At 39.2% G+C, this 24,550-nt stretch overlaps 1 protein-coding gene across 5 annotated transcripts in view; it reads right to left on the bottom strand.

The window, feature by feature from the left end:
- Positions 1-24,550, bottom strand: part of MAPKAP1 (MAPK associated protein 1) — a 157,150-nt gene that overhangs the window by 109,882 nt on the left and 22,718 nt on the right. For 4 of the 5 annotated variants that reach the window (XR_013348174.1, XR_013348175.1, XM_077835787.1 and 1 more), the window contains exons 3-4: positions 22,947-23,036; positions 10,366-10,514 (exon numbers count right to left, since the gene is read on the bottom strand). Coding sequence is in view for 2 of the 5 variants with exons in the window: in XM_077835787.1 (XP_077691913.1) it covers positions 10,366-10,514; positions 22,947-23,036 (239 nt within the window). In the remaining 3 variants the exon portion in view is untranslated. Of the gene's footprint in view, positions 1-6,229; positions 6,311-10,365; positions 10,515-22,946; positions 23,037-24,550 lie in introns of those variants that run through there. The other variant, XM_077835791.1, reaches the window with a different exon arrangement.

A 24,550-nucleotide genomic window follows, 5' to 3' on the forward strand; every position in this document is an offset into this window, starting at 1 on the left:
AGTGACTATTTCATTGCAAAATTTGCAAGAGTTCTTTACCTGGATGTATTGCATCCTATGCATTAAGCTGCTCACTGCAGATATCCAGCAGATATTACATTTCCAGCACTCCTTTATCTTCTTTAAAATGGCTCCTCTGTACTAAGTAACAAAACAAGTTCTGAAGTATTTTAATTAAGTATCAGCTGAGCTTAATATATTTTAATCAATATATAGAACACACAAATGCTTGTGTTTCCAACTTTCAGTACACTGCTTAATTGATCCCCCTGTGCAAGGCTTCTCTCTCCATAGCAAACTCTACTGTATCTGATGGGGCTAAGAAAATATTTAGGCACACTGATTGGGCATCAGAATCAATTTCAGCTTTGACATAATAAAGAAAAAATCAGGCATCTCCTACTATAAGACTGTTCCAATAAAAGCCAACTAACAGCATGACTCACGTTAATTAATCACATTTCTAATAAGAGAAAATGTATTTTAGAAAGTGATAATTTTTAAGTTCAGTTTAAGAAACTGTATATTATGGTATGTGCGCGCACACACACATTAGGAGAATACATAACACTGCATGCAAGACTGTTTCTCAGTTTTTGAAGAATTGTTCATTAGCTACACCTTCCACGGGTGCTGAAAGCTTCTTGATACACAAACGGTCAAAAAAAAACAACAACAAAAAACGAGGCGTCCTTGTGGCACCTTAGAGACTAAAATTTATTTGGGCATAAGCTTTCATGGGCTAGAACCCACTTCATCAGATGTATGAAGTAAAAGATACAGGAGCAGGTACAAATACATGAAAGGATGTGGGTTGCTTTACCAAGTGTTAGGTCAGTCTAACGAGATAAATCAATTAACAGCAGGATACCAAGGGAGGAGAAATAACTTTTGAAGTGATAAGAGTGGCCCATTACAGACAGTTGACAAGAAGGTGTGAGTAACAGTAGGGGGAAATTAAATTTAGGTTTTGTAATGACCCAACCAGTCCCAGTCTTTATTCAGGCCTAACCTGATGGTATCCAGTTTGCAAATTAATTCCAGTTCTGCAGTTTCATATTGGAGTCTGTTTTTGAAGTTTTTTGTTGAAGAATTGCCACTTGGAGTTCTGTTATTGAGTGACCAGAGAGACTGAAGCGTTCTCCTACTGGTTTTTGAATGTTAAACCGAACTCAGTATGGCTATTGTCTTGTCCTATCTTCTACTGGCCCCGTGCCTCCTCACCTTTTAAGAGAACGTTTTAATGGAGTTTGGAGGCTCCATACAGTTTGCTTTGTCTTGATAGAGGCCTTCAGATAACCTGCACTTTGATTTTTAAAATGAGTCAGAAAAAGGATTAACAACATCGAGCATTTATAAGTGCTTTATCTCCAAAGTGCTTTACAAACATTACTAATTAACCCTCAGCACCCCTGTGAGGGAGGTAAGAGGGCTTTAAATTAGCTGTATAATGGCAGAAATTGTACTACTTTTTAAAGTGCTCTTACACATAAATCCTCCCCAAGTAGGAAAACAATGCTCATGAATAGACGACTTCTTACAGGGGCAGGCTATATTTCTCTTCCTACCAAGTGAATCCAAGAGTCAAGCGGAGGAAGAGTCTGCCTGTCCTGCCAGAGTTAATGCAAAGCAACTCTAGTAGTTCTGTTGAAAACTGGGAGAGAAAAAGGGTGGAGTTTGTTAGAGCCCCAAGTACACAAACTATATGGAAAGGGGGAATCTCAGAAAATCCAAGGGAAAAAAAAGCAACAGAATATTGGAAACAAATTGCCAAAGGTTAGAAAAAATACCACACATACATATGTAGTGCATTCACATTTGTACACATTTATTTTGTGTGTATATAGACACACAACTGTTAGCTATTAAATTCAGCAATATGTAGCCCAGTAATTACTATGGATTAATGAATTTATACTGTAAAACATTGTTTCTCAAACTTTTGTACAGGTGACCCTTTTCACATAGCAAGCATCTGAGTGCAACCCCCCTTATAAATTAAAAACACATTTTTATATATTTACCACCATTATAAATGCTGGAGGCAAAGAGAGGTTTGGGGTGGAGGCTGATAGCTCATGCCCCCCATGTGATAGCCTCGTGACTCCTTGAGGGGTCCCATCCCCCAGTTTGAGAACCCCTGCTGTACAATGTCATCAACAGGTTTGGAAGCCAAACACACTGAGTGTTATTAACGATATATTAGAACCAAAGTGATCATAACAAGACGAATCAGATGAAGAAGCGTCTTATTTTTTGCAATTCTGCACTGGAACGTGACCATACCTAGATGTGCTACAATACTTATCTTCAGCATGTGAATTACTAGAGGAGAGAAAAAGAAGGTGGAAGGGCAAACAGAAACTTGATGGGAAAGTATTTACATACAGAATAGTGGGGCAGCTTTGTAATAGGAAAACTTATGAAAACGTGGGAAATACGAGAGAGAGGAAAAAGCAGTTTCCAGCTGCAGAAGAGCAAAAAACATCTTGGCATTTCTAAGTGGTCTTGTAAAAGGCTTGAAAGAGATCTTATTGTAGAAAATTCTGCAATAAGCATCTTCTGAAACTGAAGAATCTGGCCTGTTCAGAGAGCACCATACCACAAAATAGGAGATTTGGAATAGTTTTTGTGTATATAATTAACAAAATATCTCTCTAGATATATATGGTATAGACAAAATGCAAACATATTCTACAATCAACCTAATTGAACACTATAGATGTGAAAGGCAATATTGATTAAAACAACAACAACATATGCCTTATATATTTAGGATTTGTTCGCTATCATAATGGTATCTGAACAACTGAAGTTGTAGAATAAGTAAATGGTGATATACAAACTATGCAAGCTACACTTGCTAAATCAAAACATAATATTCAGAATACAGGTGGAAACATTCTATTCAGCTTACGGGCAAAAAAATTTAAATCTTTTCACATTGAGTTTTTAATCCTGAATTCATAATTTAGATTATTTTCAGTATTAATAGCTGTATTGCCTCTTTCAAAAGTTCTTTATCTTTGTGTAAAGCTATTTAATATTGGTGATTGTGGAAAACATTTGTTCATAATTATCCAGACACACACTGGAACAAGACTGAAACAAGAGCAGCATGCAAAAATGTATTTAAGGACTATCATCCCAAAATGCTGCTAAAAGCTATTAACCAGTACGTGTTAATTGCCACAGCATTCATATTAATTTTCACTTCAGGCCCGACATTGTGGAATATTTCCCTTGATACATTTTAAACAAAGTTTAATTTAAGGAACTGCTTCTATCAACACTTATGAAAATTAACAGCCAAGCAATTAGCACTCATGAATTATCCCTTCCCCTCTGCTTTCTACAGCTTCATTGTAAAAACAGTTACTAAAGGAGAAGTTGTGGGGTTTTTAAGAAGTTACCACAATCACATTCACAAAAAACCTTTCTGTATTACAAAAAGGCCCCAATCCTGAGGATATGTTTTTCAGCACCTGTCCAGATAAAATAAAAGCAAAGAGTCTGTTCTATTTGCAGCGTTATTGCAGCCATACTGGTCCCAGGTTATGAGAGAGACAAGGTGGGTGAGGTAGTATCTTTTATTGGACCAGATCCTGCTAGTGGAAGGGACAACTTTCGAGCTACACAGAAATCTTCTTCAGGTCACTTCCCTTCCACCAACAGGCACATAAGAGATCAGTGCAGCTAAAATATATCCTTCATTCTGATTTCTAGCTTGTGATTAATGTCAGAGGAGCTAAAGTGCAATTGGAGAACTGCAGTATTTTCTCTGGGCACAGAAAAAGCATTTCACCTCTGTGTTTCTACATTATTCTAGAGTTAAGCAAACTTCTAGCTAGATCACTAGATTCCCAATTCTCCATTGACTATTTTGAACATATTGAGCATCTGTTCCTACTTTGATTTTCCCATAGCACTTTTGTGTTCGATGACATTATTTTGAGGACAAAATGCCTGATATTTGCACCATTTAGGCAAAAGGCAACTCATAGAAATAAGTTTGACAGAAGTCTGCCTTGTCAACGTTTCACTGGCTACCAACTTCTCAAGAAGGTTAGCAATGATTTGGGAGAGAAGTTGAATGTGGACTTACTTCAGGGATAATATCCTGGAGTATCTGGGAGAGACCTCCGCAGTGGTCACACATTCTATTTATAAGTCTATCACAAAGCTCATCATTTTATTTATAGTCAGAGACCTCACTATCCTTGTCACTTGAAAGCATCTTGTTAACATTCTTCCTTTTAGTGTAGATAGCCACCCAACTAAACAGCTCTGAAACGCATACTGTACTAGGTAAGTACCTTTGGAGGTTAAGTCTCTTGAACAATCATTCTTTCCCTCAGCCTATGGTTTGAAAATAAATATTCCCTGTGTCTGTACAGTTTTTTTATCAGAAGATCTTAAGTACTTCATAAATATTAATAAAGATAGGCAAGCAGTATTAGCTCCATTTTATAGATGAAGAAACTGAGGCACAGGGAGATTAAATCCCCAGTCCTGCAATGGGAATTTACCCATGTGGAGCACATTGCAGGATTGCAGTCTAAATCACGTGTCCAAGAACATGCAAAACTTGTGGCAGGAACTGGGAACAGATCTTGATTTCCTGACGCCCAGTGACATGCCTTAATCACAAGGCCACCAATACTCCCTTATGCTGCTGTCTATGCCACGGGTTGGAAAACTATTTTAAAGCTAGCCTTGTTTTCCCCCTGTTAACATCCAGAAAGTGAAAGAATCAACAAACCACAAAAAGCTATCTTTAAAAAACCTGTTGGCAGAGAATAGTGTGTCATCTGTCATTAGTGTGTGTAAATTCATTATTAGGCTTGCAGTAAAAACAATTTGGCCGCCAATTTCTGGTACCTTAACATAATTTCCTATATACAAATTACGACTGGATAGAGTACAAGGGGTCAAAGGTCTCTAGTGCCACCAGATTCCCATCAGCCCAAGTTTACCATTACATATTAAACAAAGACAGTGCATGTGAATGATTGACACACAGTTGCAGCTATCTGCTGGCTGTTGGGGCTACAAGTTTGTCAAGAGAAATTGATTTAAAGAGAAAACTGAAAGGTTTAGACAATCAGTCTGCTACCCCATTTGGCTGGGTAAAGTAAACATTTAGTTTGCCCTGCCTTTTATTTATTTATTTTTAAAAGGGAGTATTTTAGTGTATGTGAAACTCCCAGATATTCAATTTGGCTGTGTGACAAGGGTTCCCAGAACTCTTGTGTGAGCTGATCATAATGCTTCCATTGTGGGTGTATTTTAGAAGCTGTATTTTCTAATTTATTTTTGATAATTCAATAAACTGATCAAAACAACAGGAAGAGATTAGAGTGCTTTAAAATGTTATTATTTCATAAACATACAGAAGTGATTATGAAACAGACACTACGTCTGACAGAAAACACCTGGAAAATTGAGAGATTTAACAGAGTGGCATGTTTAAAATTATAGAATTTAATGCTTTGTATTATTTTAAGATAATCACTTAAAAATAGGATTAATTAAAAACAACAAAAACTCACTAAAGAGGATTTTATTTCATTTAATTTATTTATGAAGGCATATTCAGGATTAGAATTAAAATATTCAGAGGTATGATTTTAGAGTTAACACAAGTTTTCTCTCTCTCTCTCTCTCTCACACACTCTCTCGCTCTCTCAGCTTGGCTAGAGTGGCTGATGTGCTTTTCTTTTTGTTTGCCAGTGATCCACAAAAAGTATTTTATTCAACAAACAGAAAATCTACATTACAATAATTTTTAAAATTTTTAAATCAAAGCCTTAGTAATAATCTTAAAGAGGATTTTAGAGCCACTCCGGTCTCTTGAGTAAATACATAATTAAGTAGGGTTTTTTAAAACATGTTTAATTAGGCCCCAAGTCCCTCCTTATCCACCCTTCTCTCCCCAATTATGTATCATTTCCCCAAGAGACATGAGTAGCTCAGTTAATTATGTAAATAAGATGTGCACTATTCCCAGAAAAAGAGTTATAAATATTTGCGAAAAAAATACTGCTCATCTCTTATCACTAAAAAAATATTTAAATACCAAAGAGTATTGGTCCCACCTACAAAATTTCATTAAAAAATACTGCCATAGAATAATGAAAAAGTTACATGTTTATAATTTCAAATTACTATTTAAAAAATACAGCAAAACCGAAGAAAACCTAACGAGGTAAAGTAATTCACTACTGACCTATAATAGCTGTGCTACAGCTCAGCTGGGACGCAGGGTTGTTATTATTGTGTTTTTTTAAATAGGTAATACACATGGAGCCTGGAAGAAAGGGTTTTATAATCAAAATGCTGACACAAACTTACACACAGTAGTACAAACAATGCTGCTATAACTAATATAATCCAATTATGCATTCACAAAATGCTAATTTGATTATTTTGCAGCGTTATTTGAATAGGCATTTTAATTTCTAGGGTAAAAAAGGCTTGACTGAAATATAATTCTCTATTAATCACCAAGATGTCACTGCATATCATATTGATACATTTCAAAATGATTATAAAAATGACTAATATGTACAGTACAATTTCCTTCAAATGTTACCGATTTTCATTACACACCTGCCAAATGCATCAGTGTTAAATAGATGAAAATAAGATTTTAATTCTAGTCAGCTGTAATACATACTAAAGCAGGAAAAAAAGTAGCGGGGGTTAGGAGGTTGATGAGGAGTAATTTTTCCATTCCCCAACTTCCCAAGACACCCTGCCCCACCTATTTAGCTCAAGCCTTGCTCAAGCTTTTACAGGTTACAAGATTTCAACCTTTGTGAATGAGGATAATTTCCTCTAGTCCAGGGATATTTTTTTTTTTAAATCTCCTCTGTACACAATAGCCATCGGAAGTATATCATGAAAAGTTCATAACCTTTTGGCAAATCAGAATCCACTGACTCAAGAACACCAAAATATGAACTGCAGAAAAAGGAGGCCATCCTACTATTGTTGGCAGCAAGACACCAAGTAATTCTCTCAAACACAGAGTTTGCACTAATTAATGCAATACTAATAAATACAAGATAACATATAAAGAGGCAGTCAATGCTCTACAACTCCACAAACTACCTCTCTAGATATGTTTAATCAAATTACATGTCTGATTTTCCATGTTAAAAACACTTGACAGAAAGTGAAGATTTCCCACCAGAACAGTAGTGAAGCTCATACTCGACACTCCCACTGAAGTCCACACAAACTAATCCAGCAGAAAACAGAGCTACTCTGCCATCTGTAATTTTTTCAGCACATTGTGACACTGCCCTATGATCCTAATGTTTATATTTTTTCAGGGTTTATAACAGACATGGAAGTGATAAAAGCTGCGGGGAACCTTGCACACAGAAGAAGCAATTCTTAATTTAGTTCTAGGTAACACATGGTAGTTAGCCCACAATTTAATTGTATTTGAATAACTAAGCTGACCTTCCAGGCACGCTGCAAAGCCTGACTATTTGCGCTGGCACTGTGGAGGGACTAAGGTGGTTGGGGGTAAGATTTCTGTCTTGTAGGGAATGGGATTTTTAAGATACTTTGGTTTGCTGACTGTTGATTAGGTGAGGGTTACTGTGTAAAAGGAAGTGCTGTTGTGTTGGGTGATTTATATTTTGCATTCCTTATGGTACTGTTTTTAAATGTACATCAAAGGGCACTGAGAGCCTTGGATGGATACCCTTTGTGGGTGAAGTGCTTTCAGAGAAAATCTAAATAAATATTTATATGGAAGGAATCAGAAAAGACTAGCACTGTGACACAACTTCAGTAGGGGTTTGGGATGTGTGGGTGGCTGGGCAGATACTCTGAAAAGCAAAGCAACTAGTCATAAAGACTCTACACTGGATTAGATGGACCTCTGGTATGATCCATTATGGCATCTCCTATGTTTCTGTCTGGCAAATGGTCTGTACATTACCCATGAATCAACAAACATTTTTGAAGGTACTAAAGGGCAGGGCCGGCTCTACAGTTTTTGCTGCCCCAAGCAGTGAAAAAAACTGCCGCCGCAGACGGCAAAAGGAAGAAGCTACTGCCAATTTGCCGCCGCGGCAGGCGCAGCAGAGAAGCTGCCGCCGAATTGCTGCCCCAAGCACCTGCTGGGAATGCTGGTGCCTGGAGCCGGCCCTGCTAACGGGATAGAAACTGCTGCTCCCACCACTGGAAAGATAGATGTCCTTGCCTGATGAATAAAGTGTTGTACTAGCTCCAGGGGATTGAAAGATATAAACCTTCAAATTGCATGATATTGATCAACTTACTTTCCCCTCACACGCAAATGCAGTTCCAACTAGGCTTCAACAGCAGCTCTCTAAGAAATGGCTACAGCTAGACCCAGTGCTCTTCAGCCCCTCTGACTACTTGGGATTAGACATCACAGAGGCAACATACAGACCTTGCCAAAGCTGAAGTTGATGGTTCTGGAAGATTTTTCAACCCCTGCCAGCCATTTGGGCCCTATTCTAAACTCAGATCCCACTGGCTAAACTCAAGTCAGAGAAGTACCATGAGAACATCTGTTTCAGTGAGATTTCTACCAGCACTCTCCCTTCAACCCCAGGTCCTCACAAGCTACTCCTCCTGCCCTACTTGCCACTGCAGACTCTGGGAAGTGGGAACCTTCCAGGAGGGAAAGAAATCTAATTGCCTTCTATGACTAATCTAATTGCCTTCTAGGACGAGATAACTGGCTCTGTGGATGAGGGGAAGGCAGTGGACGTGTTATTCGTTGACTTTACCAAAGCGTTTGACATGGTCTCCCACAGTATTCTTGCCAGCAAATTAAAGACGAATGGGCTGTAAGTTGGATAGAAAGCTGGCTAGATCGTCAGGCTCAACGGGTCATGATCAATGGCTCCATGTCTAGTTGGCAGCCAGTATCAAGCGGAGTGCCCCAAGGGTCAGTCCTCGGTCCGGTTTTGTTCAATTCTTCATTAATGATCTGGAGGATGGCGTAGATTGCACCCTCAGCAAGTTTGCAGGTGACACTAAAGTGGGAGGAGGGTAGATATGCTGGAGGGGAGGGATAGGATACAGAGGGACCTAGACAAATTAGAAGATGGGGCCAAAAGAAATCTGATGAGGTTCAACAAGGACAAGTGCAGAGTCCCGCACTTAGGACGGAAGAATCCCATGCACCACTACAGACTAGGGACCGAATGGCTAGGCAGCAGTTCTGCAGGAAAGGACTTAGGGGTTACAGTTGTCGAGAAGCTGGATGAGAGTCAATATGTGCCCTTGTTGCCAAGAAGGCCAATGGCATTTTGCGTGTATACGTAGGGGCATTGCCAGCAGATCAAGGGACGTGATCGTTCCCCTCTATTCGACATTGGTGAGGCCTCATCTGGAGTGCCGTGTCCAGTTTTGGGCTCCACACTACAAGGAGGATGTGGAAAAATTGGAAAGTGTCCAGCAGAGGGCAACAAAATGATTAGGGGACTGGAACACATGACTTACGAGGAGAGGCTAAGGGAACTGGGATTGTTTAGTCTGTGGAAGAGAAGAATGAGGGGGGATTTGATAGCTGCTTTCAACTACCTGAAAGGGGGTTCCAAAGAGGATGGCTCTAGACTGTTCTCAGTGATAGCAGATGACAGAACAAGGAGTAATGGTCTCAAGTTGCAGTGAGGGAGGTTTAGGTTGCTCTGCTAGCTACCAGAGACCTTTGTGCAGCTGGCAGCAGGGAGAGAAGGGCACTAGCCTGGAACTTGGGGAGACCAGGATGTTATTTTCTGTTCCACCACAGGACTTCGTGGGACTTTCAGCAAGTCACTTTGTCTCTGTGCCTCAGTTTCCTATCTCTAAATTGGGGATGATAGCACTTCACTACTTTACAGGGGTGCTGTGAGGATAAATACACCAAAAATTGTGAGGTGCTCAGATACTATAGGGGTGGGGCTAGATTTACTAGAGAGAAACTCTGTGCAATGCAACAGACAATATCCATGGACACACCAGTAATCGAGTAGGGATAAGATGCCTAAGACTCAGCTGCATTAAACATTTTACTGAAACTACCACGTGCTGAAGGATGGACAAAAGTCCATGATATAACCTTCTAGTACTAGGCAGAGCATACATACCATTTATTATATATTTTCATTTGGCTCTGATTGCTATTGCCTCTGGGAACCATTATAATGAAGACAAAGAGAAAAATTTTAGGATAGCCAGTTTAAAATAATGAACTGTAGGGCTGTTGTGATGTTTAATTGAAGCCCAAATAAATATCTACACATTGTAATGTCATAAGAGCAGACAGAGCAACCTAACCTTCGATCAGAAGCCAGCTCTATGTAAGAGGAAAATGTTTGATTCACTTACCTTGCCATCAAATTTTGAGTACTCATTGAAAGGGTTGTTCAACTGCAGTGGGCACTGCTCAAGTCGCACAGACAGTAACGACTGCTTCCCAGAACGTGGAGACTTTACTCTGAAATTCTTTTTTTCAAACAGTGAGCTTAGCTCCTCTGCTGCAATTAAAAAAAAGAGAGAGAGATAAAAGCATTTGCATTACCATGTGCAAAAAGGATGGAGAAGAGATGAATCGAAGGGAACATCATAAAAATTATATAAAACAACGAACAGTCTAAAGAAGATAGACTGGGAGTTTCTATTCACCCTGTCTCATAACAAAAGAACAAGGGGACACAACAAAACTGAAAGGTGCCAAATTCAAAGCTGAAAGCTTCTTCGTACAATTAACCTGTAGATGTCATTACTACAAGACCTTATTGGGATTAAAAAGAGATTAGACATTTATTTTTCTCCTCCCATCCCTCATCCATCTTTTCTATATAGCCTGTAAGCTGTATGCAACAAGAACCATCTCTCACTATAGGTTTGTACTGTGCCTAGTGCAACGGAGTGCCGATCTTGATTAGGATCTTTAAGCAGTACTGTAATACAAATAAGAATAATATGATTATCAAGAATACCTAGAGTTACAATCATCACTACCATGGCAAATCCCAAAAGGATGTGTCCTCCTTGCAGATTGAGCACCACTCGAATCTATCTCTGGCCAGGTGCTTAAGGTCACAGCCACGTAGTGGCATTCTTCGGTTCACATGATTCGGAAGTTGCTGGTCTTCCATTCTAATATGTCTATACCAGTGCTCATGTGGGGTGGTTGCTGGGTTCAGTTTCAAAGATCTTCATTTCAGATCTTGTCCTGCTCTTAATATGGAGCAGCTGACCAAGATGAGGAGAATCAAAAATGTCAACCCAATGTACTTCAGTCTTCCACAGCACCTATGTTTCACTTCTGTACAATGAAGCTGATATAACTGAAGTTCTATAGATTCACAGCTGCATAGCAAGCTTAATGTCATGACGTTTCTGTGACTTGCACTCCGTGTTTTATTAAAATATGCTTATGAATGTGAATATAATGTAACTGGAATATGCTTTATGCAAAAAGTATCTTGTAAGGTATCATAACAAAGGTTATAACCTACTGAATATATTCCTCCTATTTGTTTGTTTGTATGTATGTATGTATCATTCTTGTATCTGAAGCTAGAAATATGAAGTATAACTCTAAGGTCCTATTGTAATTATGCAAAGTGTGGATCATTAATGGTAGCTTAGAATCTTGATGGCTCCCATTGACTAGGACAATTGGTTATGAATGGATTTGTTACCTGCAAGCCTTCCTGTGTATGTGTGGGCCAGTCCCTGGGTAATGAAGAATGAGGTCAAACAGGGACATGTGACTGTCACCTGATGCTGAAATCCATCTTAAATCTGGTACTTTTCCATTTAGAAGAAGAGGTGGAGACCCAGAGATACAAAAGACTCCCACCTTGTGCCAAAGCTATAAAAGGAGGTGGAACAGGACAAAGGGGAAAGCTCCTGCTTAACACCTAAGATGGCTGCTGGAACTAACAAGGACTGTACCAGGGGAAAGGATTGGGCCCAGACTAGGAAGGAGTCTAGTCTATGGAAGAAGCTTATTGGAACATCTCTGGCGGTGAGATATTATCTGTAATCAGTTTCTTAATGTATTAGGCTTAGACTTGCATGTTTTTGCTTTATTTTGCTTGGTGACTTACTTTGTTCTGTTATTACCTGAAACCACTTAAATCCTACTTTTTATACTTAATAAAATCACTTTTGTTTATTAATGAACCCAGAGTAAGTGATTAATACCTGGGGGAGCAAACAGCTGTGCATATCTCTCTATCGGTGTTATAGAGGGTGGACAATTTATGAGTTTACCCTGTATAAACTTTATACAGAGTAAAACGGATTTATTTGGGGTTTGGATCCCATTGGGAGCTGGGTGTCTGGGTGCTGGAGTCAGGTAACCTGCAGAGCTGTTTTCACTTAACGCCTCCAGCTTTGGGGGCGTGGCCTGGACCCTGGGTCTGTGTTGCAGCAGGCTAGCATGTTTGGCTCAACAAGGCAGGATTCTGGAAGTCCCAAGATGGCAAGGAAAACGGGCTCAAAGGTAATCTCAGCACATCAGGTGACAGTCCCAAGGGGGTCTCTGTGACTGAACCTGTCACATTTCAACAGAGGCCGCTGAAGGGCCCGAAACATAGCAGCATATACAAGTGTGTGCACATCTTTTGAGCATCCGCCAGCAAGGTCTAAGTTGCCCCCTTTGTCATCCAGATAGGTTAATATCAAGCTGGCTGTAATCTGTAGCTGGAGACTGCTCGATGGTAATGGCTAGAGACTTAGATTTATTCAGAATTGTAACAGTAAATATTAAAAAATAAACAAGAGTTTTGGAAGCGATATTAATTTTTTGCTTCTGGGCTTAATCCCACACCTAACTAGTAGGGGTTAAAAGGAAACACTCTTGGGGCAAGTTATCCCATCAGGGTTCCTTGCACCTCCTCTGAAGCATCTAGGACTGGTACTATTGGTGACAGGATACTGGACTAGAAGGACCATGAATCTAATCCAGTGTGGCAATTCCTACATTCCCATGTACTTCCCCTCTTCCAGCAAGCTGCCTTGTGGGGGGTCTCATCTGGAAAAATAAGGCCTGATAACACCATGCTTGAGCAAAAAGCATCCTGGGTCACAAGGAAGTACAGTATTGTGATAATAAGGGTAATAATGAAGTTAATGTGTAAATTAGTGGGGCATAAGAAGCCTGTTATAATGCTGTTTGATATAATAGCAGGATTGTCAGCAAGAGTTTAAACCCAAATTTATGGAAATTGATTTTTTTTAATAAAGGGAGGGTCCTAATGTTACACGGATTCTACAAAATCAGGGTGGACGAATGTAGCTCAGAGCCTGTAGCATTTAGCCTACTAGAACCAATGGGTCTCATTCTCTAGTACAAGTGACTGAAACTGGACAAGTTTGGTCCACATCTTCTCCTGGAGCAAACCACCCCAAACTCAATCAATCACTATCTGAGAATCAGCATCAATCCACCTAAACTGTCGATGCTCTGCTCTTTATGCATACATTTGGATTCTCTCAAGTCCCAAAGATTTACATGCTGCCCCTCCAGAGAACAAAGAGTTACTGAGGCAGACTAAACAGGACTCAGGTCAGTGCTTCAGGGAGGCAGTTCATTTTTTGAATTGTGAAGTTAAAACCTGTCAAACTGTAACTAGTCACAAACTCAGTTTTATTTTTATCCATCGGATTACCTGAAAGTTCAAACAGTTGGTAAGGGTGGTATATACTAAAAGATACCCAATAGGTTAGAGCAAGATATAGATTAATCCAGAAGAGCATGATTAAATTTTGTCTTTAATTATGGCAATTTAAACCCCATAACGTATTCTGTTTGTACAACAGGCTTGTTTTAGTTTTTAAAAATTCTTATTTGCCACTATGTTATAGTTTCATAGAGTTTCATAGACATTAAGATCAGAAGGGACCATCATGATCATCTTGTCTGATCTCCTGCACATCGCAGGCTAACCCACCCACTCCTGTACTAGGCCCATAACCTTTTGCTGAGTTGTGAGCTGTAATTTCTTGTGCCTTTGGAAAACACTTTGTCCCCTGGAGTTCTGTAGAATGATTTCATTGGTTCAAGTGTTTTCCTTGCTTGTGTTGTTTCTTAGGAAATATCTGAGATGTGCTTGCTTGCTATTTCTTTTGTTGGCATGTGCAGTGAGAGATCTTTGGAGTTCTTCTGTGTTCATTTCTGTGGCATCTGTTTTGCATAGTTTTCATTTTAGTCAAACCTATGTGTGACTCAGGAGTTTGGAACAGCAGCACATTCCACAGTGTTGTGAGAAGGGACAGGGAAAACCTATTGAAAAGGACAGGGAACACCACTGTAACGGCCTTCAGTTTTAGAAGGAAAACCACAGGTGTTTTTTTGTTTTTACAAACGATAAGTTTAGCTACACTATTTTCACATCCTAAAGCTTTTTAACTAGCCTGCATATGTTGTTTTGCTTTGTTTTTTTATGGAATTTTTAGCTGAGTGTGTTATTCTGTACAAGCCCAAAGTGTTCAGATGACTGTCTCAATATATTGTACATTTTACTACATTTCCCCTTCTTTCTGAACAGCTTGTTACATTTTTCAGTGTTATCAAAGTTTATTGATGAATTAATCTGAACAAATAAAGAAGCCTCTTAGGTTGTTTTGTACAGCCTCTCTAACTCCACTTCTAACTTCACTTTAATAGGCAAAATCCATAAGGGTCTCATTACAAAGCCTATTGGACGGACAGCCAATCTTTTTAAAAGAGAAACATACATATACACAAAGTATTTCATCACACATACACCCCTTTGAAACAGTATTTCAGTTATGAAAAGTAATCTCCCTCAATAGTTCCCATATTTGAAAACAAAACCACTAAATTCCTGGATGCAATTTATTTGACCACAAAATATGCAGCAAAAAATGTATCTGCAATGAAAACTTCCCAACACATACTAGCATAGTTTGCATGAGAACTAGGGATTTGAAAGTTTATGAAGAAAGGAAAGTTTATCAATGACTTTTTTTTTCCACTCAGCATTCATAAAACAAATTAAGCTAATGCTTACCCACCTTGGTAAATGCTTTGAGATGTGTGGATGAAAAGCACTAAGTCCTACTAAGTGACCTGAAGATTCACTTTATTTTATGTAAAGATAGCAAGTATAATTATTTTAGAAAATAATAATGCTTTGTCACTTCTCTGGTGTCCTACCTGAAGATCACAAAGTGCTTTACTAACATTAATTGTAGCCTCAATACATGGATGAGGCAGGACGGTATCATTGTTCCCATTTTATGGTGAAGGGATGGAGGTACAGAAAGGCAAAGTGAGTCAGTGGCACAGCTGGAACAAATTCCAGAATGCTAGTAACTCAACAGAACATCAATCTCCACCTTCTCCCCACCAACAGTCCCTCCCTTCAACACCATAAGTCAACTTCCCTTTAAATATCTTTGTACTTTTCCCCACACTACCTCTTATGCACAGAAAAAATCTCCCTGATACAATATGTACAGCTCCGACTTGACCCTCCTTAAAACTCACCTCCACTGTGATGCCTCCAAAACCCTGCCTGCTGAACTTGGCCAAGCAGGTGATCAGCTGCAACTCCCCACTTCCCCTTTCCTCATTGTCTTACATGTAATTCCCCATTCCTGCCATTCCCCCTCACCCTATCACTATCTATAATTTAAAAAATTAAAACAAATGATAACTACACACATGCCAATTCTTCGTCACATTCACTGGTTGTATGTTACATCCTCTGTGGCAGTGACTGTCCCATCCCTGTCAGTACAGTGCCCTGCACAATGACACCCTGCTCTAGATCGGGGCTTTTGGATGCTACCAGAGTAGCAATGTTTGTTTACCACTACTACTCATTCCTGAACTCCATTCCCCTGCTCTAACCACTACCTCCCCAACACTTCTTTCTGTGTGCTTATAACATCTAGGTAGCCAAAGAAACAAGGAGCCCTTTATATTTGAAATAACTGTCAATAGTAACTGAAAAGAAAGACAGAAATAGTGAAACTATTTCCCCCATACTTCATCCGTCTTCAGAGATCTCCAAAGAATCCCCAAGTGAAGGAGTACAGTTCTCCACCTTTAACAGAAGCCTATTGTAACAGGTTGGCAGATCTGAGAACTCTGTTTAGGAATAAAGTGATTTTCAGTTCAGCTATCCTAAACTCAGTCTCTAGAACTTTGCTGACTCATGCTGACAGGTACAGTAACTCCTCACTGAAGGTTGTAGTTATGTTCCTGAAAAATGCAACTTTAAATCTTATGGGAAAATTGGATTTGTTTAACATCGTTTCACTTAATGTAAATGCAGGGGGTTAGGTTCCAAGGAAATTTTGGGGGGCAGACAAAAGGCATTATATATACTGTACAGTACTGTGGTTGAGAAGTGCCCCTGGCTTACCCCACCCAGGCACAGCCCGCTGCAGGCAAGGATACCAGGAAACACCTTTGCAACAGCAGCGCCAGCTTACCCGGAGAAGAACAGGTGCCGACTTTCCTGGGGTAATGCTCCAGGCTCGCATCTTCCCTTCCCCACTCCACTCCAGGCCCACCTCTTCCCACCCCCACTCCACCTCCTCTCAGGAGCACGCCGCATCCCCGCTCCTTCCCCCCACAGAAAATCTTAAGAGCCTCCAAACAACTGTTTGGCTGGTTTAGGACTTTCTGCGAGGGAGGGGGAGGAGCAGAAAAACGACGCTTCCCTTCCCTTCCCCTCCCCCTCCCTCCCAGCGCTTCACACTTATGACTTTGGGGGGGGGGGGGAAGAAGTGGAGACGCAGCGCTTCCCCGCTCCTCCCCCTCCCTCCCAGAAAGTCCTAAGCGCTGCCAAACAGCTGTTTGGTGGTGTGGGAAGCGCTGGGAGGGAGGGTAAGGAGGCGGAGAAGAGGAACTTGTGCAATGCTCCCTTGCAAACTCTCTGCTCTTCCACAAAATCTTACATGCAGTGGACAGAGCAGGCAGCCAAACAACGTTATAAGGGAGCATTGCACAACTTTAAATGAGTATGTTCCCTAATTGAGCAGTGATGTAACTCTGAAACAATGTTAAGTGGGAGGACGTTAAGTGAGGAGTTACTGTAGAGCTCGTTATTGTTGAGGAAGGTTGGAGTGTCTGCCCGATATCAAGACAATTAGAGACTGGGGCGGAGGAGGTCCTGCTGGGAATTCCAAGAAACATCTAAGACTCAGGATAAAGCTTAGACCGTGGTTTATATTTTGATTGGTGGGTTTTGTTTTCTTGTTTTTTTAACTGTTATTTAAATTTCCTCTAAGGTCAAACACCAGGAAGGAAGTTTAGACTACTTACCTACCACACTCTGGAGTGGAGAGGAAATTCCAGCTGCTCACAGGCAACTCTGACTAACCCAATGATGCGTCAGACCCTTAAGTGATCGTTTAAAACAGGTTTCAGAGTATACTATACTTACAGAGTCTTTTTTTTCCACATGCACCAGCAACAGATAGTCTGTCAGGCTTATCAGTACTTTAAAAAATGTAACCCCACTCCAGAACAGAATTGTTAGGGATGTCTACATATGGGATTTGTTCAATCTTGAAAGACAAACCTCAGGGATTCAAAGCAATTGGAAATGATGCATTTTTAAAAAAGCAACCTCTGTTTTGTTTTGGAAACAGCCTGTTACAGCTACAAACTTTTTGAGGAAGAAGCAAAGAACTGGGAAGGAGAAAGACTGGGAGAAAATTAACTTTGTCTTTTGACAACCATGAGAGACAGTAGAAATAAAAAGTCTAGGAAGCAATATGTGGGTAAGCTAGGTGAATACGGCACAAGTAAATACAGCACAGACCTAAATAACACCTACTTTTAAAAACAGATTCTAACCTCCAAGCCTGTAAAAGAGCTACTGACAAGGGGAGGACAGCGGAGGAGGAGTTGTACACACAGTCATTCCACTACCAGAATCTAAATCTTTACCTTGAAATATGCTTTGGGTTTGGGACACCTATCACAAGAAGTTGACAAAACAAAGTGGTGTTCTATTTAAGGCAAAGAGTCAAAGTATCTCAGAAAGAAGTAGCTAGTGGAGAACTATTCAGTCACTCTCAAGGTCCAATCTGATCCCTTCATACACCAATGACATGAAATAAGGAAAATACAGGAAGGTGAAGTCTGCCAAAGACAAAATTTGGGGGATGGGGAACTAAATATAAGGGAGGGGCAATAACAGGAAAATTTACCCATGCCTTACCTGAAAATTTCCTTTCTTGGAGTAATGAGGTCTACAGATCCATGCAGCCTTGGACGCAGACCAGACCAGTTAATCAGTGGCAGGGGAGGTGTGGCACCACCTCTGAGAAACTGCCAGTGGAGACATTTTCATAGCCTAAGAAATTTCTAACCACTCTATATCTGTAAGGAACATTAAACACTAAAGACTAAATAGAACAATCCTCCGGCAGAGCAAGGAATTCAATGAACAACAAATGCTTAGTGCCAATTAATAATCCCATAGTTTTCTCAAATTATCAGCCTATTCAGGGTGGGCAGGATTTGTGGACCTCATTACTCTCAGGAAGATAATTTTCAGGTAAGGCACAGATAAATGTTCTTAGTGCGATATGTAATGAGATCCACAGATCCATGACACTGGGATTTTCCTAGCAGCATCCACTCACAGGGAACTTTACATAGTTATGAAGAGCTGTGAATGAGAGTACCCTTCTCCTAATAGTTACTGGGATATACAAATTTTCTTAAAGCTAACGTTAAGAAAAGTGTATCTGTACATCTGTGTATTGTGCTTAGATTATCCACAAATACAAAGTTTGTTTTTAAAGTCATAAGATACATATAGTGCATAATCAGCAATAACCCAAATTTAGGTGAATAAATTTAAGAATACAGTTTAGATATTAGCATCCAAGTATTCGGGTACTTCACTCATGGAAAGTTATACAGAGAGTTGGTTGAGGAAAGCAAATATAGCAATGAGTGAAGATTGTCCCTCAGTAATTGAGAATTTAGGGTAGGCTGTCCATTTAGAAAATATAATCCATATGGAAAGTATTTCAGTTACTTTCTCCACTGTGCTTCTCATTGGCACACCAGCTCATCTCTCCTGGTATTGCCGAAGTCCTGTGATGTGTTCTATGTAGATGTCCCTCAACCACCTCCTCCTAAGTGAGACGCATCCATCTACCACAGGCTACCTCAGATTATGACTAAATGGACAGCTTGAGGAACTGGTAGAAAATATGAGCAAATGTGAGCAGATGACCCAGTGGCTGCTTTATAGATTTCCTTGTATGAGACGTATGATCTTTCTGCCCATGAAACTGCCACTACTCTCAGGGAGTCAGTTCTGATTTTGGAGGATGGAGTTATGCTTTTAGACTTCTGAGATGCTTCTGAGATACAAAATTTTAGCCATCTGGAAACTGAAGATTTTGAAGCCTGCTTTCCCTTTGACACCAGATGATAAAATACAAACACAGTAATTGTCTTTCTGAACTGAGCTGTGTGGTGAATATATACTTTGAGAGCTCTGTGGACATCCAAAGTATGCCACAGTTTCTCTTTGGGATGCACAGAGCTGGCCAGGAGGATGGAAGGACAATTTTCTGTGCTCTACAGAGCCTGGTCTGAAGGCAGAGTTGATTTGAGGACCACTTTATCATCTTTATGGAAGGTACAGTACTGAGGTTACTAGGAAAAAACTCCTAACTCACTCCCCGAGGGCTGAATTGACTGCTATCAACAAGACCACTGTAATGGTTAGAAAATGAGACACCTTCAGGAGTGGTTCAAATGGAGGGTCTGAAATGGCCCTGAAGACCAGGTTAAGATCCCAAGAAAGAACTTTGTGTGCTTCAGGAGGATGTAGAAGAAATGCTGTTTTCAAAAAATGTTGGACATTTGGGTAGGAAGAAATTCACTACTTCCCGGCTTCACTAAGGATGCTAGACAAAGCAGCAACTTGACCTTTGAGTGTCTGAAATGTCAGGCCCAGTCTGAGTCAATCTTAAAGAAATTCAAGAATCCATGGTACTGAGGTAGATATAGTAGTGAGGCCTTTGTCCTAGAACCAAACGGTAAACCTCAAGCAGGCCCCTGAATAGACAGACTGAGTTAGTAGATTTCTTTCTGGAAGCTAAAAGTATGGGCATTTCCTCTTTGGAATAACCCAGGAGCTGGAGACAACAATCTGATGCTTTCCTAGTCTTCTAGGTGTAGCTAGAATTCCTTACTGCACCACTACACCTTCTCAGGATGCCTGAGAAGGGATATATAGCTATAGAATGTTTAGGGCATCTGCAGACTTCATACTCAGAGTTTACTATGCTCAGTACACTCTTGCCTAAAAGAGACTATCCTCTGTGGGAGGGTTTTTGTTTTGTTTTTTTAATATGTATTTGACTATTGAGTCTCTAACTCTGACCTTCTTCCCCTAATGAGGAAGAATTCCCTGTGTGGATGTTCAGGCCCAGAGGAATCAGTATGCCTACGGCCGGGATTTTTCTGTATTTATCTCTCTTGCTTTGCTCTGAAAGTGAGCAGGGGAACGCACCACTGAGGATTATCCTCCATGCTGCACACCGCAGATTTACGCCACTTGAGGGAAACAGATTTCATTTTGTGCCTTTTAGAACATCTTCCAAAGGAGACTGTGGGGAGAAAGGGAAACCCCTGTGCTAATCAAATCAAAACTTGGAGATTTTTTTGTTTTGTTTTTTGCTCCGCAGCAGGGAAGAATGGGACTCCCTGCCTGCATCTGAAGACTCAAAAAAACTGGAGAACTTTCTAAGGGGAGGAGCAACATCTCCCCTGCTAATAATTGATAGGTTTGGTCCACCTCCAAGGCTGCATGGAGCAGAGACCCCCAATGTCTTAGATCTGTGGTCCAGGAATGAGACAACAGAACAAGCTAGAATAAAGCAAGAGCTTGGGAATCCATTGTCCATTTCAATGCAAAGAAACATCAAGTAATATGGTTAGGGATAAGAAACAAGAAGAGAGGATTATACCGTCACTGGTCAAAAGCTACAAAACATTGAGCAGAAGGGGTTGGAGGTTATGGAAGATTAAACTTTAAAACCTTCAATATAATGCTTAACAGAGTAAAAAGGCAAAAACATTTTAGGATGCATTAACAGAACTATCAAATGTATGCTTTAACTCTGTATAGGGGATTAGTGCAACCATGTTTGGAATCCTGTGAGCAGCTCTGTTCACTCTCTTATGAAAAAGATATTATAGAACTGGAGAAGGTCCTACAAAGGGCAGACAGAAAAATACAGGGACCTAGGGACCGAGATTACGTAGGGACCATGTTAAGATATATACAAATTTTGAAAGAAGGAGGAATGATAGACCATACAAGACTTTGACAGTTTGTGTCAAATACAACAGGAACAGACATCAGTTATGCTAGGAAATAAAATAATTGGCATAGAATTTTTTTAATTCCATATGTTACCATTTAAGCACCACAGTATAGTAATAAGAAACACTAAATTATAAGTTTCAGAGTAACAGCCGTGTTAGTCTGTATTCGCAAAAAGAAAAGGAGTACTTGTGGCACCTTAGAGACTAACCAGTTTATTTGAGCATGAGCTTTCGTGAGCTACAGCTCACTTCATCAGATACATACCTGTATCTGATGAAGTGAGCTGTAGCTCACGAAAGCTCATGCTCAAATAAACTGGTTAGTCTCTAAGGTGCCACAAGTACTCCTTTTCTTTTTACTAAATTATAAGTTACAAAAGAAAGTAATAGGTATTTACAGGGAAAATATTAGTTATAACTACTGGTTCTAAGAAACAGATAAAAACCTCAAATGACATTTCTGGCTTCATTTCATTCTGAAGTTTCCTGTGTCCACATTCTTAAGCAGAGCTACATTAAAAGCAAGAGCCATCTTTCAATAACATTAATGGTTTGATGAAGTGAGGGCAGAGTGAGTTTAGAAGCCCCAAGAAGCTTAAAACCCATGAAGACAAGTCATATTTTCATAATACTTCTCTTATGCTTTTTTCCCCCTTAAGCTTTCCTCCTCACCTAGAAAACGGACCGAGACTACTTTTAAAATTTGTAAATATAACCTTTACAAAAACGTTTCACACCACACATTCATCCATAACATCCAAGGCCACTTGAAATAGGTTATGCATCCTATCACTTTTTTGAAAATAGTGGTCTTCCACCTGGAAGCTAGATACTCTAATCAGCTTTGATCTGTTGCAAGGAGACAGTCAAGGCTTGTCAGTTATTCGTTTTGTTAAACACCAGCTCCCATTCAAAAAATTCCAGAATACAATTTCATTGTCTTTGATGCTTAATCATCAAGCTAAGAGGAGCTTCAGGGTATATCTACACTGCAAGTACTACAGCGGCACAGCTGTCACACTGCAGCTATGCTGCTGTAGTGTAGACACTTGCTACAGCACTGGAAGGGGATTTTACATCTCTGTAGTAAATCACCTCAAGAGGTGGTACTTAAGTTGATGGGAGAATTCTTCCATCGACTTAGCTGAATCTATACCAGGGCTTAGGTTGGTTTAACTACATCTCTCACAGGTGAAAATTTTTCACATCACGAGCAAGTTAGATAGGTTGGCCTAAAGTTTATGTGTAGACACAAAATAAACAGTGATGTTAGAAACTGCCAAGTTCTGCAAGCACTGTGTTAACAATCTTTATTTTGAAGTGTTCCTTAAAAAACTCTAATTTATTAAAACTTCAGTCAACTACAGTAGCTTTTAATCAATGTCTTGATTTTTCTTTAATCAATGTAAATCAATAGGAGTGGGCAGGTGGTAGCTGAAAACCACGGGGAGAACACAAGTGAGAATAGGAAGTGGTCAGAATCCTTCACTGATATTTCCTCTGTGTTTTGGAAGTTTTTAAGTGAGGTTTATAAACTGAAAACTCTGTAAATGAATATTAAGTAAACTCAACAATTAAAAATATAAAGAAAATAGATGTTTCTCTTTACCTGAACAAGAAGCATTTCTCTCTTTCCACTGAACGTTTTTGCATTTTATTTGATTTTGTCTCTCTTTTCGTAGTCGTTCTAGTCTCTGAGCTTGAAAAGAAATATTATTACTATAAGTTTGTCAATGGAAGTTTACTATAAACAAAGACATAATTAACTACCTTTATATGAATAAAGATGTTTTATACCGCATATGTAGGGGGAGAAGTCATAAAATTTTAAAGGTGGCACCCCTGAAAAGCAAATACCAACAAAAACATGAAAGTGTTCTTGATTTATAATTGAAATTAGAGGATATAAAACATTAATAGAGATCATAAAGATAGTATTAACATGGAAGAGAATAATAAAATGTGAAAACTTCTGTGATTAATATGACATTTCATTATATAAATCATTAATAACGGTCTTAAAGGAATTTTAATGCACAAATGAACTCAAGTGAATATTACATTACAGGAATAAAATTACTGTTATGAATTACTCTACCCGTTTCAAAAATTAAAGATAAATGAACTCAGACTAGACTATTAAAGTTTTAAATATAAAATCCTTTATCTAAAAATCATGAAAATTATAAAATGTCAAAGCGATATAAATTAGCATAGCTTTTTCTTCAGTGTGCTGAAACAGTTTATAGGTAGTAAAATAAATGATTTGTATCTTCACAACATTAGTCAAATCTTAAAATGAATATAATATTTCTTTACATATTTTGATTCCATCTCCAAAATAGGTCTTGAAAATAAGGCTCAAACAGTTAAAATATCAAGCAACTCAGACTCCAGGATCTCCTCTTTCCGGAAATTCACTTATTGTTAACACCAGATTTATCTCAGGAGACAAACTATCAAATAAATAATCTGGTAGAAGCTACCCCGAGAAACCAACCACCAGAAATAATCACTGCAGTGAACTCACCATTACCAGTAAGAAAGCAAACTAGATTGGCAAGTAGAAGTAATGATTTTGGTCATTTGAGAAAACACAATTTGCTGGATATATTAACGATTTTGATGTATTGTGATCATTTATTAACTAAAATGGCCTCTTAAAGGAGATTTTAAAATACTGAATTACTCTGACAATTCCTGTACACTTTCACCAATAAAAAATACATTCTATCCCTTCTTTATACTTAGAACTGCGTTCAAGATGCAAATGGTGGGTCAGCAGTCCAACATTTTACCAAGTATCAGAACTCTTAGCCAAAGCATTGATTAAAAAAGTTGTTGACACTTTAGCTATAATATCTAAAAAAAGTAATTGACTAACTGTGAAAAAAGTACAGGAAACATCTCTGTTCGTAATGGTAAACATGAAGCAAGATGTTCTTCCATTGTGAGAGTTTAGTTTTAAAAAGTGAAGCCATTTTCTTCTAATTTATTATTGTACCTATAGTTCAAAATCAAATTTTTATTTGGGCCACATTAAGCATCAATCCCTCAAAATCTCCTCTCCCCCAAAGAGAAATAATATCTTTCTGGTAAATATATCTATAATTTGGAATAGCTTTTTCTGCTTTTTAAATTATCTTCTGGTTTCCCTGAAACCAATGGGAAAGGGAAGAAATGGGGAAACCAGGAAATGTAGCATTTCTTTTA

This window comes from Eretmochelys imbricata, chromosome 16, assembly GCF_965152235.1.
Source record: "Eretmochelys imbricata isolate rEreImb1 chromosome 16, rEreImb1.hap1, whole genome shotgun sequence".
NCBI classification, from domain to species: domain Eukaryota; kingdom Metazoa; phylum Chordata; order Testudines; family Cheloniidae; genus Eretmochelys; species Eretmochelys imbricata.